This window comes from Rattus rattus, chromosome 9 (assembly GCF_011064425.1).
Source record: "Rattus rattus isolate New Zealand chromosome 9, Rrattus_CSIRO_v1, whole genome shotgun sequence".
NCBI classification, from domain to species: Eukaryota; Metazoa; Chordata; class Mammalia; order Rodentia; family Muridae; genus Rattus; species Rattus rattus.
This window is the reverse complement of record NC_046162.1, coordinates 49937870-49950990: the sequence shown is the minus strand read 5'-3', so window position 1 is coordinate 49950990 and position 13121 is coordinate 49937870. Positions and strand designations below refer to the sequence as shown.

Genomic DNA, 13121 nt, shown 5'->3' with positions numbered 1-13121 from the left:
TTAGGTGCCCCTCTTGTGTTAATGAGTTCTAATCTTGTTTGGATTTGGTGCTTTCCGTTGCCTAATTAATGTCTTGAAATGGGGGTGAGATGGGCATTCCAAAGACCACCTGGATAAGCTTCCTGCTAGGTTCATAACTCCTATTTGCTAGTTGGCAGTAGCAGACGCAGATAACTGGTGGTTTTCCCTCCTACAAAGGGACTTTCCTGTGGGCACAATACTGCTGCTGTCTCTAGGTAGTCATGTCTGTGTATCTAAGGTATGAAGAAAAAGATCTAGATACGTAGCTAGAACCGATGTGTTTAGACCTGCATCGCTGATAGCCAGTGAGGCTGTTTGTCTGTGGGAGAGAGAGGTGCACAGTAGTTCAGTAAACTCAGTCCAGGTTTGAAAGCTCATTGCCAGAACTAAGCTGGGTGAAGTTTAGCTTCCTCAGCACAGTGAGCAGAAGCTCCCTGCACCTCTGCCACATCAGGGCTATTGTTTTGGCCTCAGGGCCTGAAGGGGGATTAAAGGGTAGGAGGGTAATTCAGTCCTGGAACACTATCCTCCCCTTCTTGGGGTGGGGGGGTCCCACAGTAATGGTTCGTAAAAGTGTTTCATAAGAGAACATGTGTCTGGCCCTTTGTCCCATCCTATGTAGAGATAGGACTTGGAATGGGATAGGACCTGGAATGAGGTGGCTGGGTTTTGAGAGCGGGCTCCCTAATACTGACCACTCCTCAGCTCCTTCTGTTGCCAGGATTCTCTGTTCTCCCAGTTAATTCATCGGCTTCACCCATCTGGGTGCCCATCCTCATTAAAACTGACAACCACTTTGCTATTTGGCCCCAGTGGTTCCACATAACTTGACTATATTAAAAGGGAATTTGTGTTAGCGGGTTCCAGGAACTTCCTCTCTTCCCTGTCTGCCTTCAGATGGATAAATTCGAGCTGAAATTTCCCTCTTCTGTTGCACCCAAGAGTCACAAGGCTGACAGTGCGCTTCCCTAGATCTTGTCTTTAGTGGCCATATTGGTGAGTGCCTCCACACAGCTGCCTTTCAGACGGGAGAGGGGGCAAGGGTTCCTGTGTCCCCAAAGCCAAGCTGCAGGGACAGCTGCAGAGAAGTTTCCATTGAGACTAGGAATGGCTACAAAGGAAACACTATGAAAATCGTCTTGTGTGTGTCTCTGTCCTAACTGGCTTCTCTGTCGCTGTGATCAAACACTGGCTGAGAGCAACCTGGGGAGGAGGACTTTACTTTACAGTGTGACATCAAGGGAAGCCAGGACAGGGGTCTAAGGCAGGAATCTTGAGGCAGGAACCAAAGCACAGGCCATGGAGGAACAGTCCTTGCTTACTGGCTTGTTCCTCATGGTTTGTTCCACCAACTTTCTTTACAGCACAGACTCATCTGCCTAGGGGATGCAACGCCCATAATGGGCACTCCCCAAACCCATTTTCTACCCATATGTGCTCCTCTCTTCCCTGGGAGGAAAGAGTGAGGATTACATTGATGGATTCTCATGCTCTCTGATTTCTATCTGGGTTTGCTCAGTGGGGTGGGGGTGGGGCTCCAGCAGGTCATAGGGGAGCAAGGGAAGTAAGTCAGTGCACAGTCTCCAGCTCCCTTCCTAGGAGGCCATTAAAGGCTGAGTGGGGCTGGAGAGGAGTTCAGTGGTCAAGAACACTGGCTGCTCTTCCAGGGGACCTGGGGTCAGTTCTCAGCACCACCATATTGGCTCACAACCGTCTGCCACTCCAGCTCTGGGGAATTCAGTGTCCTCATCTGATTTTCATGAGCACTGCATGCACATGGTGAACTACATACATGTAGGCAAAACACCTGTACATATAAAATAAGATATACGGATAATAATATAAAATAATAATTATAAATAAAAATGAAAATAAAAATAAAATAGATACTGTTACTGTTATAAACCTATAAAATATACATATATATCTGAGAGAGAGAGAGAAAGAGAGAGAGAGAGAGAGAGAGAGAGAGAGAGAGAGAGAGAGAGAGAGAGAATACAAAACAGATGCTGGCATTGCCTAACTGTTATCAGCCAACCGTATCTCACTGGGGCAAGCAGTTCCTACAGATAACACTGCCTTGCTGAGACAAACAGCTGCAGAAGAAGGAAGCTATTGTAACCTGGTCTTCTCATACTTGAGCCCCTCTGCATACGTCAATGAGCCCTGACCAGCTCCCCTCCCCCTGCGGATCTTCTGTCCCAAAGGAGAGAGCCTGCTACCCAACTATCTCTAATAAACACAGTCAGTTCCTTTATTCCACTCTCCCAGACCTAACCAAAAGAGCTCAGAGTGCACTTCAGGGCTTATTTTATTTGCATTATTGTATGTGCATAATGTGTGCATGTAAGTATGTGTATGATATGTGTGAGTGTGTGTTTGGGCATGGAGTATGTGTGTGGGATCCTGGGCAGGCATGGCATGGTACATGTGTGGAGGTCGGAGGCTAACTTTTGTGAATCAGTTTTCTTCATCTACTCACGCCGAGTCAAACTCAGCTGTGTGCTAAGTGTGTTTCCCTGCTGAGCCATCTCTCTGGCCCTGGCATGGACTTTGACATGAGAATTACAAAATAAGTAACTTTATTGAAATGAGATTGTTACCTAACAATGATTGAAAATGTTTTTGATTTGATCCAAGGAGTCATTGAGCAAACCACTAATCAAAGGGACTGTGGGTTCCGAGGGAGGGGACCCAGCTCCTGGCCATAGTCACCTCTTGAGGCCTGTCTGCACTTGAGTCCGTCATTTCCCCTGTATCTGTAACTTGGACGCGGTCCCATTAGGAGTTCGGTCTTGTATTTGCTTTTGTTGGAAGCTCACTTTGAGGTAACGTAGGCAGCAAGGGAGGTTTGCTGGAAAGACACGTGGGTATCTTAGAACCCAAGTGGGTCTCACAGGACCTGGAAAACCCCCCAGGAACTGGTGGTTTCTTTCCCTTCTCCTTCCAATTGCTGTCCTTTGGAAAGGGGGATGGCACAGGCAGAAAGGACGACACACTGTACTCAATACTTCAGGAAATGAAGCCTAAGTTGTGAAGACAGATGGGCAACTCAGATGTAAGAACTGAAGGTTCAGAGTGAGGTGCCTGTCACCTCCCAAAGACCCTACCTCTGAGCTTTGCTGTGCTGGGAATGGGGTGGAGAACACAGGAGCTCTTGAGGGGTATTCAAGGTCCAGACTCTCAAGCTAACCTTTTGGGCACTTACCCTGTTATCTCCTCCAAAAGGACTGACATGCACGCCTTCAGTGCCAAATGCACGTAGCAAGGAGAGGGTGTGATACTTCAGTGCCTGCCTGGTAAACTGTATGTCTGCTAAGAACAGTTTTTTGGGACTAGGGAGGGGGATGCATGGACAGAAACATTCACTCTGAAAGCAGGAGACCCTAAATTTCAACCCTCAATGTCCACAAAGTAAGCTAGGCATGGCTGTATGTGCCTGTGACCCCAACACACACAGGGAGTAGAGATAAGCAGGTCCTGAGATCTCACTGACCAACCGGCCTAGACAGAACAGTGAACTCCTGGGTCAGCGGGAGACTCTGTCTCAATGAAATAAGGCAGGGAACAATAGAGAAAGACACTCCCAAAAGTTCTCTCTCTCTCTCTCTCTCTCTCTCTCTCTCTCTCTCTCTCTCTCTCTCTCTCACACACACACACACACACACACACACACACACACACACACAGACAAACAAACATACACACACATAGACACACAGACTGACACACGCACACACACAGATACATACAGACAGACAGACAGGCACACACACACAGACAAACATACACACACATAGACACACAGACAGACTGACACACGCACACACACAGATACATACAGACAGACAGACAGGCACACACACACACACACACACACAAACACACAGACCATGAAAAAAGAACACTTGTTCAGGACTCAGGAGGCTGACATAGAAAAGTTGCAATTCAGAGACAGCCTGGGCTACATATGGTATATAGTGAGAACATGTCTAAGGGGGGAAGCAAGTTGTGTAAGCTTTCAACTATGTATGTGAACTGTGATTATTGTGAAATTGTGCAACTCATAGATAAATATTAGCCACAGGATGGTAGAATCAAATAGAACATTCTCTGGCTGTATAAGCAAAAGTCATTTAGAAAGCACTGCATACCGATGTGAAGTAGTCAAGATAACGGTATCAAAAAAAAAAGCTAGGCATAGTGCCCCATGCCTTTAATCCCAGCACTCAGGCAGAAGCAGGCGGATCTCTGAGTTCAAGGCCAGCCTGGTCTACAGAGTGAATTCCTGGACAGCTAGGGCTACACAGAGAAAGCCTGTGTCAGCACTGCTGGGAAGGGTGAGTGAAGGACCACAGATGGGATAGCAGAGACTTGGGGACCTGGGATTCTGCAGGGTCCTGGGGACTGGGGAGAGGAGAGGAAGTCTGAAAACCACTGGGAAGATAATCAGGGCATGGTGTCAGGCAGGATCGACTGACTGCAGGAAAGAGGGCAGTGAAAGGAACACAAGAGACGGGTTGAAACTGCCTCGAAAAACAAACAATCAGAAAGATTGTGAGAAATCTGGTAAAGAGCTAGACAAACTGCATTTATAGTGTTTGTTCCACAAGATTCTTTAAGCACAGGCTTCACTGTAAATTAACAGCAAGCCTCCCGTGCCCCCATGGTTTGTCCAAGAAAGTGCATCTGTATGCTTTAGATTCAGGTATTAGCCACGTATTTTGACTGACCCTTTGACCACGAGGCAAGAATAGGTCTTAAGCAAAACCCATGGTGGATTCAGGGACTTTTTCCACAGTAGCAGAGGAGGACCTAGACAGAGACAGGAATAGTGTTGGCAGGAGTGCCATAGGCCGGAGAGATGTACCTCTTACTCTGAGGAGGAAGGCGGCCAAACTCTGGGAGGTGGGGTGGGAAGCCTTAGTCCTGAAGCGAGTCCTCTCTCTGTTCCTGTCCCTCTCCCCTTCCCTGTAGTCTGTCCACCTGCGCCTGACCTCACCCACCAGGCACAGTATGAGTGTCCAGCCTAAAGCCTTGGCTTGAAAGATCAGGTTTCAGGGAGGTTCTATGGAAACTTCAAGACTATAGGGAAATTCCAAACTCCCTCTCCGGGCCTTCCAGTTCCATCAATGAACACCTCTACTGCACCTGTCCTCAACAAAACTCCTTGTCCTTGCCAAGATGGTAAGCTCATTTCCACTGAAAAACACGCCCCCACCCAAAGCCTTTCCTCTGCTCTCATCGCCGCCTGCTGCTCTTTTGTTTTCCACTAAAATTGGGTGGGCGCGAGGCTTAGCTAGCTTAGGTCACTGGTTGGGGCATGAAGAGCTTGCCAAGTAAGCAAGGTATGGTTTCATTTTTGGAAACTGCTGGGAAACCAGATACTTGCACCTTAGTTGAGGGAGGGACCTGAGTGGGCGGAGCAACTCAAACACACAAAACTCTGGCTCTTTGGAGGCAGCCTCTCAGATCCTCTTAAGAGTAGCTTTTCTCCCAGATCCTCTAGAGGAACAGCCGAGATGGGCAAGTACAAGATCCTTGTGGTCACTGGAGATTCGCTTTTGGCGGGCTCCACCAACCTGGTGCAGCTGTGGCTGGTGGGCGAGCATGCGGAGGCAGACCTTGGGAAGCAGCTGCGGCCACTGCGGGGAAGGGTGAGTGTGAGGCCACTGGGTGGGCTCGCAGAAACCCGGGACCTGAGGCTCTGCAGGGGTCCTTGATACTGTGGGGACGGGAGGAAGCCTGGTCCCAGAGAACCATTGAGAACATGACGCGGGTATGATAGCAGGCGCAGGTGGACTGACTGTGAGGAAAGGGGGCAAGAGTAAGGAACAGGAGAGGGGCGAGGATGAGACAGCGCTGGGGCACGCAGCAGGTGCACAGCGGAGCCTGGAGCCCAACAGAGCGCCCTGCTCCTTCCTCGGCGCCACTTGGTTCAGGTCTCTTTCCTTGAGTGATTCTTAGCAGGGCAATCGGAGCCAAGCTTCTCCGAGGGCTCACTGACACCGCTGCCCTCACGGAGGACCCCAGACTTGCTTAGGAACTGTGTCTTATCCCACAGAAGACAGAGCTGGAGATCGACGTCCCCTTGCATCTAGGGCGCCTCCTGGTGGTAAAGCTTCGCAAACACAAAGGCCTATTGGATTCTGACTGGTTCTGCAAGTGGATCACTGTGCAGGGCCCTGGGATCCAAGGAGAAGCCTTTTTCCCCTGCTACAGTTGGGTGCAGGGCAAGGAGACTATCTACCTACCCGAGGGCACTGGTGAGGACACTGACGGTGCCGCAGGAGGTCGTTGGACTTGTTATAAAATAAATTAAAGGAAAAGATTAGAGATGGGGGTGGGGGTGGGGGGAGAGAAGAGAAAGGATGAGATTGAGGGGACAGGAAGATGAAGCAACCCTAGCACAGAGCGGTGTCCTGAGAGGAAGCAAACTCTTGTGTCTTCCTCTCTTAGCCCTGAAGGTAAACGACGACACTAAGAACCTGTTTAGGAAGTATCGAGAGCAGGAGCTGGAGGACAGAAGGAATGTGTATCGGTGAGTCCAAGAAAACCGTCGAGATCGCCCTCCAGAGCCTGCAAACCACTGCCTCATGCAGGACTCCGTATTTACCCTCCAGGTGGGGCTCCTGGAAGGAGGGATTAATCCTGCCTATAGCAGGAAGTACAGAGCGGGACCTCCCCAGGAACCAGAGATTCATGGAGGATAAGGATTTAGATTTTTCCCTCTCTCTGGCCAAAGTGTGAGTAGTGGGTCGAGTTTGCGCGGTTTCGCCTTAAGTGGCAAGGTGGGCTCTTTCTTGATTTTCTTGCACGCTGTCCTTTGCACAGGTTGAAGGACTTTGCTATTAAGGGGACTCTAGACTTCGTAAGTCGTGTACAACATCTGGAAGATTACCAGAAAGTATTTCCACATAGCAAGACTGCTCTGGCCGGTCAGTTACCACAACTTCCTAAAGTCTCTTAATCAGAATTCCAGCCCGGATATCGGAGAGAGCTGGGGAGAGGGCGCAAAAGGTAATGGCGTCGCTGGAGGATACATTTAGAGCTCACACTGTGTTCTTAACTGATGCCCTCAGGACGGGTCCGTGACTCCTGGAAGGAAGATTCCCTCTTTGGGTACCAGTTCCTCAACGGTGCAAACCCCATGCTCCTGAGGCGGTCTAAGCGCCTTCCAGCCCGGCTGGTCCTGCCTCCAGGGATGGAAGATTTAAAAACCCAGCTGGAGAAGGAGCTCAAGGTCCTGTGCTGCATCTGTGTAGCCTACCCGCCCAACACCCGTCCCCCCAGTTCCGACCGCTTTGCCTTCTACTTCCCCGCTTCCTCCCCACCTCTCCTTGGGTGACGCCGTCATCGATATCCTCCCTTATCTGCATTTAGGACTTCTCTTTTTAAAATCAGTTTCTTTTTAGGTTAGGATACAAAGTGGTGACGGGTTTCATTAGCACTTGGAGTTTCTCGACTTTGGAACTGTGCTGTGGTTGTGAGGTTGTAGGGTACTCTCCTGTACAGGAAGGTTCTAGCACCATCCCCTGCCTCTTACCTACTAGATGTCAGTAGCACATCCCTCGTGACAACCAAAAACATTGCCAAATGTTGGGGGCCTGCGAGGGGCAGAATTACCTGAGGCTGAAAACTATAACCGATGTATTCTTAGGTCCTTTACACACCCCACCCCATCTTCACCCCTTCCCTTTTCATGGGACAGAGCTCAGCCTCCGTCCTTAGGGAGAGCTTCTGGAGGGAAAATCAGGACCCAATAAGTGTGTAGTGGCTCGTAAACCCAGTGCTTTGAGGCAGCGGCAGAAGAATTGTCGCAAGTTTAAAGCCGGCCTGTTGTACATAGTGAGCCCCAGGCTACCCCAGGGCTACCTTATGAGATCATGCCCCAAAGAACGGAAAGGAGGAGGAGGGGGTTGGCGGCGAGGAGAAAGAGGAAGAAGAGGAGAAGGGAAGAGGAAGGGAGGAAAGAAGCAGAGGGAGAGTAGGAGGAAGAGGGGAAAGAATCTGGTAGGAGGAGGACTAAATAGGGCCTTGAAAAAAAATTAGATTTTTTTTTTTTTTTGGAGGAGGGAGTAAAACAGCAAATCGTGCTACATTTGGCTAAAGCCTGTGAGGAGTGTGTGTGAGGACTTAGACTGGGAACTGTGGTCCATGGTAATTGAAGGCACAAACTTCGACTCAGGAAGGCTCAAGCACTGACCTGTACATCCAGGACACCAGCTCCGGGGAGATCACTTGCTTAGTGTAAAATTGTTGGGTGGCAGGGAGGGGATCCACTTTGGCAAAGTGAAAGAAAGGCAGGTTCTGAACTGACCCCGCCCAGCCTCTTCATCTGCCCATGCGCCCTGATCCCACAGGCTGGATCTCTGTTTGAAGCCGATTTCTCCCTGCTGGATGGGATGAAGCCTAACGTCATAATTTTTAAGCAGCAACACGTGGCAGCCCCTTTGGTCATGCTGAAGCTACAGTCTGATGGGAGACTCTTACCCATGGTCATTCAGGTGCGAGGAACCATGTGTCTGTCCTAACCCTGATTCTCATTAGGGCGTTAGACACACGGGGCCTCAGCTCCTGCCTTGTCTGTCTTCTGGTCCAGCTCCAGCCACCTCGACATGGGTGTCCCCCACCCCTGCTCTTCCTGCCCTCAGACCCTCCCATGGCCTGGCTTCTGGCCAAGATCTGGGTCCGAAGTTCTGATTTCCAAGTGCACCAGTTACAGTCACATCTGCTAAGGGGACATCTAATGGCCGAGGTTATCTCTGTGGCCACAATGAGGAGCTTACCCAGCCTGCATCCCATATACAAGGTATTTCAGGGTATCTGTCACTGTCCATCTGCTGTCTGAAGTTCACAGTTCTCAGGAAGCATCCACTCAGGATCTGATCTTGGGCGTGTAAGGCAAGGCAGCCATCCTAGTCTCTCTGTGCGAGCATACAGAGCCACACAGAGAGAGAAAGCTTGCTATGGAAACCCTGAAGGTATGCCCTTGCTATGAGCTCGGGACAGAGAAAGAATATGTTTTACATAGGAGTTGCAGCTTCCGGTGACGGGGTTGTCTGATGGGTAGGGAAGTGTGGGGGCATTCCACGGAGAAGGAGCGCTCCGTAGTGGTGAAGGAGGAAAGGGGTGTGGGCTATGTTGGATGTTAGGTATTACTAAAATATTAGAAAGCGATTCGCATGTTGATGGGAAGTGAGGAAGGTGAGAAAGATTTGGAGAGGAGAGCCCAGAGCCTCGCTCTGACCATACACGTGTAGACATCTGTCTGAAAACAGCAGCAGAGGATGGTGATGTGTGAGAAAGGGGTTGGGGGGTTCGGATTCTAGTTGGCTGCAGAGAGGAGTAGCTGAGCTCACTGTTCGGGAGGAAATTCTCTAGGTGCAGCGCCAGAGAGGCACACAGAGCCTGAGACAGAATTCCAGTCAGCCCCACCCTGCACAAAGAGGTAGAAGGAGCCATAGAGAGGGGGCACCCAGTGAGGTGGGGGAGGGACAAAAGAGTTGAGTCTGTGGCACCAGAGAAGAAAGTGTTCGAAGAGAGAGGCTGGTTCTCCTTTCTGTCAGCACAGTAGCAGAGGAGGCCACTCTGTCAATATGGCCGTCACTGGTCACCTTGTTGACAAGGAAGGCTGACTTGGGGAAGCAGAGAGTCTGGAAGTCTGATTGTGGGCTGAGTGAGACCTGTGAGTTGAGGCGGTAGAGACTCCTCGGGAAGCTCACTGAGAAGGAGAAATGAAAGATCAGGTCCTTCTAGGACGGGAAAGGAGGTGGGGTCAAGGAAGAATTGTCTTCTACAGGGCATTGAATACCTAAGAGGGAGGAAGAAAAAGAGAGGGAGAGGGACAGGGAGAGTCAGAGGGGAGAGACAGAGAGACAGAGAGAAAGACAGAGAGAGAGAGAGAAAGAGAGAGAGAGAGAGAGAGAGAGAGAGAGAGAGAGAGAGAGAGAGAGAGAGAGAATATGAGTACTGGTCAAGGCAAATGGGGGAGCTCATAGCCAAGGATCCTACTGGATTCTGTGGTTTGAGCTCAGTGACGGCTGGAATTATGATAACAAACACAAGATTATGCAAATAAGTAGTGAAACCTGGAACCTTTGACGTTGGAGGACTTTGGGAAGATATTTCTCTCCCTTCTCATCACGGGTCGTCTCAGCCCCTTGCCCTGTGGATCCTGCTGTTTCTGGGATTTGACTGTCTCATTTCTTTTCCTCACAACCAACCAGCTCCTTGCCCCCCACTTTCGCTACACCATGGAGATCAACACCCTGGCACGGAATAATCTTGTCTCGGAATGGGGAATTTTTGATCTGGTATGGAACAGGGATGGGTGAAGAGGGAGGGGCATTCAATGTTGGAAGTCTCTCGAGGCTGTTTCCCTCACATATTCTTCCCCTAAACACAACTTTGCCCAGGAGGGCTGTCCTTCATTTGCCTCATCTCCCCATTCTATTACCTAGCTTGCTTGATCCCAGTTTGTCCTCAGGTGGTGAGCACAGGGAGTGGAGGCCACGTGGACATTCTCCAGAGAGCCACAGCGTGTTTGACCTACCGCTCCTTTTGCCCTCCGGATGACTTGGCTGACCGTGGGCTCTTGGATGTGAAGTCGTCTCTGTATGCCCGGGATGCCCTCAGGTTATGGGAGATCATCAGTCGGTGAGAACAACAGAGGGGACAGTGAAGAGGGCAGACGGCAGCTTTTAGAAGCCCTCGCCTGGGTCTGAGGCTGAGCCCTGTCTTCTCTGGGGAACAGATATGTGGAAAGGATGGTTGAGCTTTTCTACAAGAATGACAGAGAGGTGAAGGAAGATCCAGAGCTGCAGGTCTGGTGCCGCGAGGTCACTGAGATCGGACTGCTTGGGGCCCAGGACCGAGGGTAAGGCACAGGGTCCGCCTTGCACACATCTGTAAACAGTCCACATCTGGATCTACGAATCCTTCCCCGGGCATCACCCAGGCCTCCAGAAGCCCTAATGATCACCCTTGGGTTCTGCAGCTCCTTTGCCTTCTCATCCTCCCACAGAGTTCTCTCTCCTCATGCACGTGGAGCCGGAACTAATATCTCTCTTGAATATATCCCCTTCTTCATCCCTGCCCTTTCTACCCCATGGCTCACCCTTTATACATCAGCTTATTTATTTGTTTTTATTAATTAGTATTATTTTTTATGTTTTGGGATTTTTTTCCTTCCTTTTTTTCCCCTCCCTGTAAACCGTCCCATGTACCGCTCCTCGCTCTCATTCAAATCCATGACGCCCTTTTCACTAATTGTTGTTACATACATATATGTATATACATGCACACACATGCACACATCTATTCTTGCACATATGCACACACCCTGCTCGGTCTGTACAATGTTACATGTTTCTGGTTTCAGAGCTGCCCGTTTGGTGTTGGATGATCAATTGGTGCATTCGTCCCTGGGGAAGACTGTTTCTCACACTCTCGGTGTCTCTTAGGTGCCTTTGTGTAGGTACCCGGTCTTTCCCCTGCCATTTAGCACATCTATTGTCATCCTTGGCCAGCCCATGTTTAGGAAGTTGGTGAGATCTTGGGTGTAGTTTCTGACTTCCTAGGACACACAGTCTCATGCAAACTCCCAAGCCTCTGGCTTTTAGAACCTTTCTGCTCTGTCTTTGGAAAGATCCCTGAGCCCCAGGTTGTTGTATCCACTGGGACTGGGCTCTACAACTCTGCAGTGTGATTGGCTGTGATTTTCCATAATGGTCCCCATTACACATCAGTTTTTGAGTGTGCACTCCGTGAGAGACATAAGATCCAGCGGCCATGACCAGAACAAGACCTTTGTGTATCTCCAGATATTTCTGCATGGCTGAGATCTGCCTCTCTTTATTTTGCCCAGGTTCCCCCTGTCCTTAGAGTCCCGGGCTCAGCTGTGTCGTTTCGTTACCATGTGCATCTTCACGTGCACTGGTCAGCACGCATCTACACATCTGGGTCAGGTAATCTGTGTGATGGCTTCCCCGGGCTTCTGGGATGTAGGGGATGGGGAGAAACACCAAACATCTGGGCAGTCGGTGTGAATTTCTGAGTGACTCTTCTACCTGTAGCTGGACTGGTATTCCTGGATCCCAAATGGCCCATGCACCATGCGGAAGCCCCCACCCACCTCCAAGAATGTGACAGAGGGAGACATTTTGGACGCGTTGCCTTGTCTCCAGCAGGCACGGATGCAGATTACATTCACCAAGTTCCTCGGCAGACACCAGCCTGTCATGGTTAGACACAGATGCTGGTCCTGCCGTGGGGGTGGGGAAGACAGCTTGACCAAGGGGCAGGCAGGATTCTTGCCTGAGAGAGACCCAAGGTCCTGAGCCATTTTGTTGTCACTCTCCTAGGTGGCCCTGGGGCAGCATAAAGAGGAATATTTCTCAGACCCCGGGGCCCGGGCTGTGCTGAAGCAGTTCCAGGAGGAGCTGGCTGTCATGGACAAGGAGATTGAGGTCCGGAATGCAAGCCTGGACCTGCCCTATGAGTACCTCCGACCCAGCATGGTGGAGAACAGTGTGACCATCTGAGAGGCCTTGCCCAGATCTGTCCCAGAGGAAGCTGCTGTCTCTGTGTCTGCACAGTCTTGTCCTCTGTGGCCACACCTTCTTGTGAATAGATAGCTTCGCACCACACAGCCCTGGGGAATACACAGCGGTCATTCCTGGGGTGTTTTAGCTGCCCTAATTCCATGCTGACTTCAGTTACATGCTTGTTTACTCTTGAATTCCCATTACCTACTTCTCTTCCCATAAGGATACGGTTTATACATTAATAAAAAATATGACTAAATAATAAAAGTAGTTATACAAAGTGAGAGGAGGTGAGAGAAAAAGATCTTATTTTGTTTCCTGCTTTCTTATTCAGATAAAGGGAACAAGGAATGATGTTTTTCCTGGAACAAAAGTCTCTTCCTCAAAGGTTTCCTTAAACTATGCATATACTCATGACATTGGTTATGGCCGACTGGACCCAGTGGAGCTGAGAATTATGGCTTTTAACACTGGATATGAACTTCAGGCTTCTCTGAATCTTTAATGCATTCCTCTGGCCGCCTGCACTGAAGTCAGACTTCCCAGCTCAGC

General features: G+C 50.0%; 1 protein-coding gene across 1 annotated transcript; it reads left to right on the top strand.

Annotated features, from left to right (window-relative positions):
- The first annotated feature begins 5473 nt into the window (after positions 1-5473).
- On the top strand, positions 5474-12828 carry LOC116909576 (arachidonate 12-lipoxygenase, epidermal-type). The gene is made up of 14 exons (XM_032913196.1): positions 5474-5678; positions 6086-6287; positions 6481-6562; positions 6645-6767; positions 6856-6959; positions 7104-7264; positions 8385-8528; positions 8624-8833; positions 10251-10337; positions 10511-10680; positions 10778-10900; positions 11891-11990; positions 12099-12266; positions 12387-12828. Exons 1-14 carry the CDS (start codon positions 5544-5546, stop codon positions 12564-12566), a joined length of 1989 nt encoding a protein of 662 aa, XP_032769087.1. The 5' UTR covers positions 5474-5543; the 3' UTR covers positions 12567-12828.
- Positions 12829-13121: the final 293 nt, after the last annotated feature.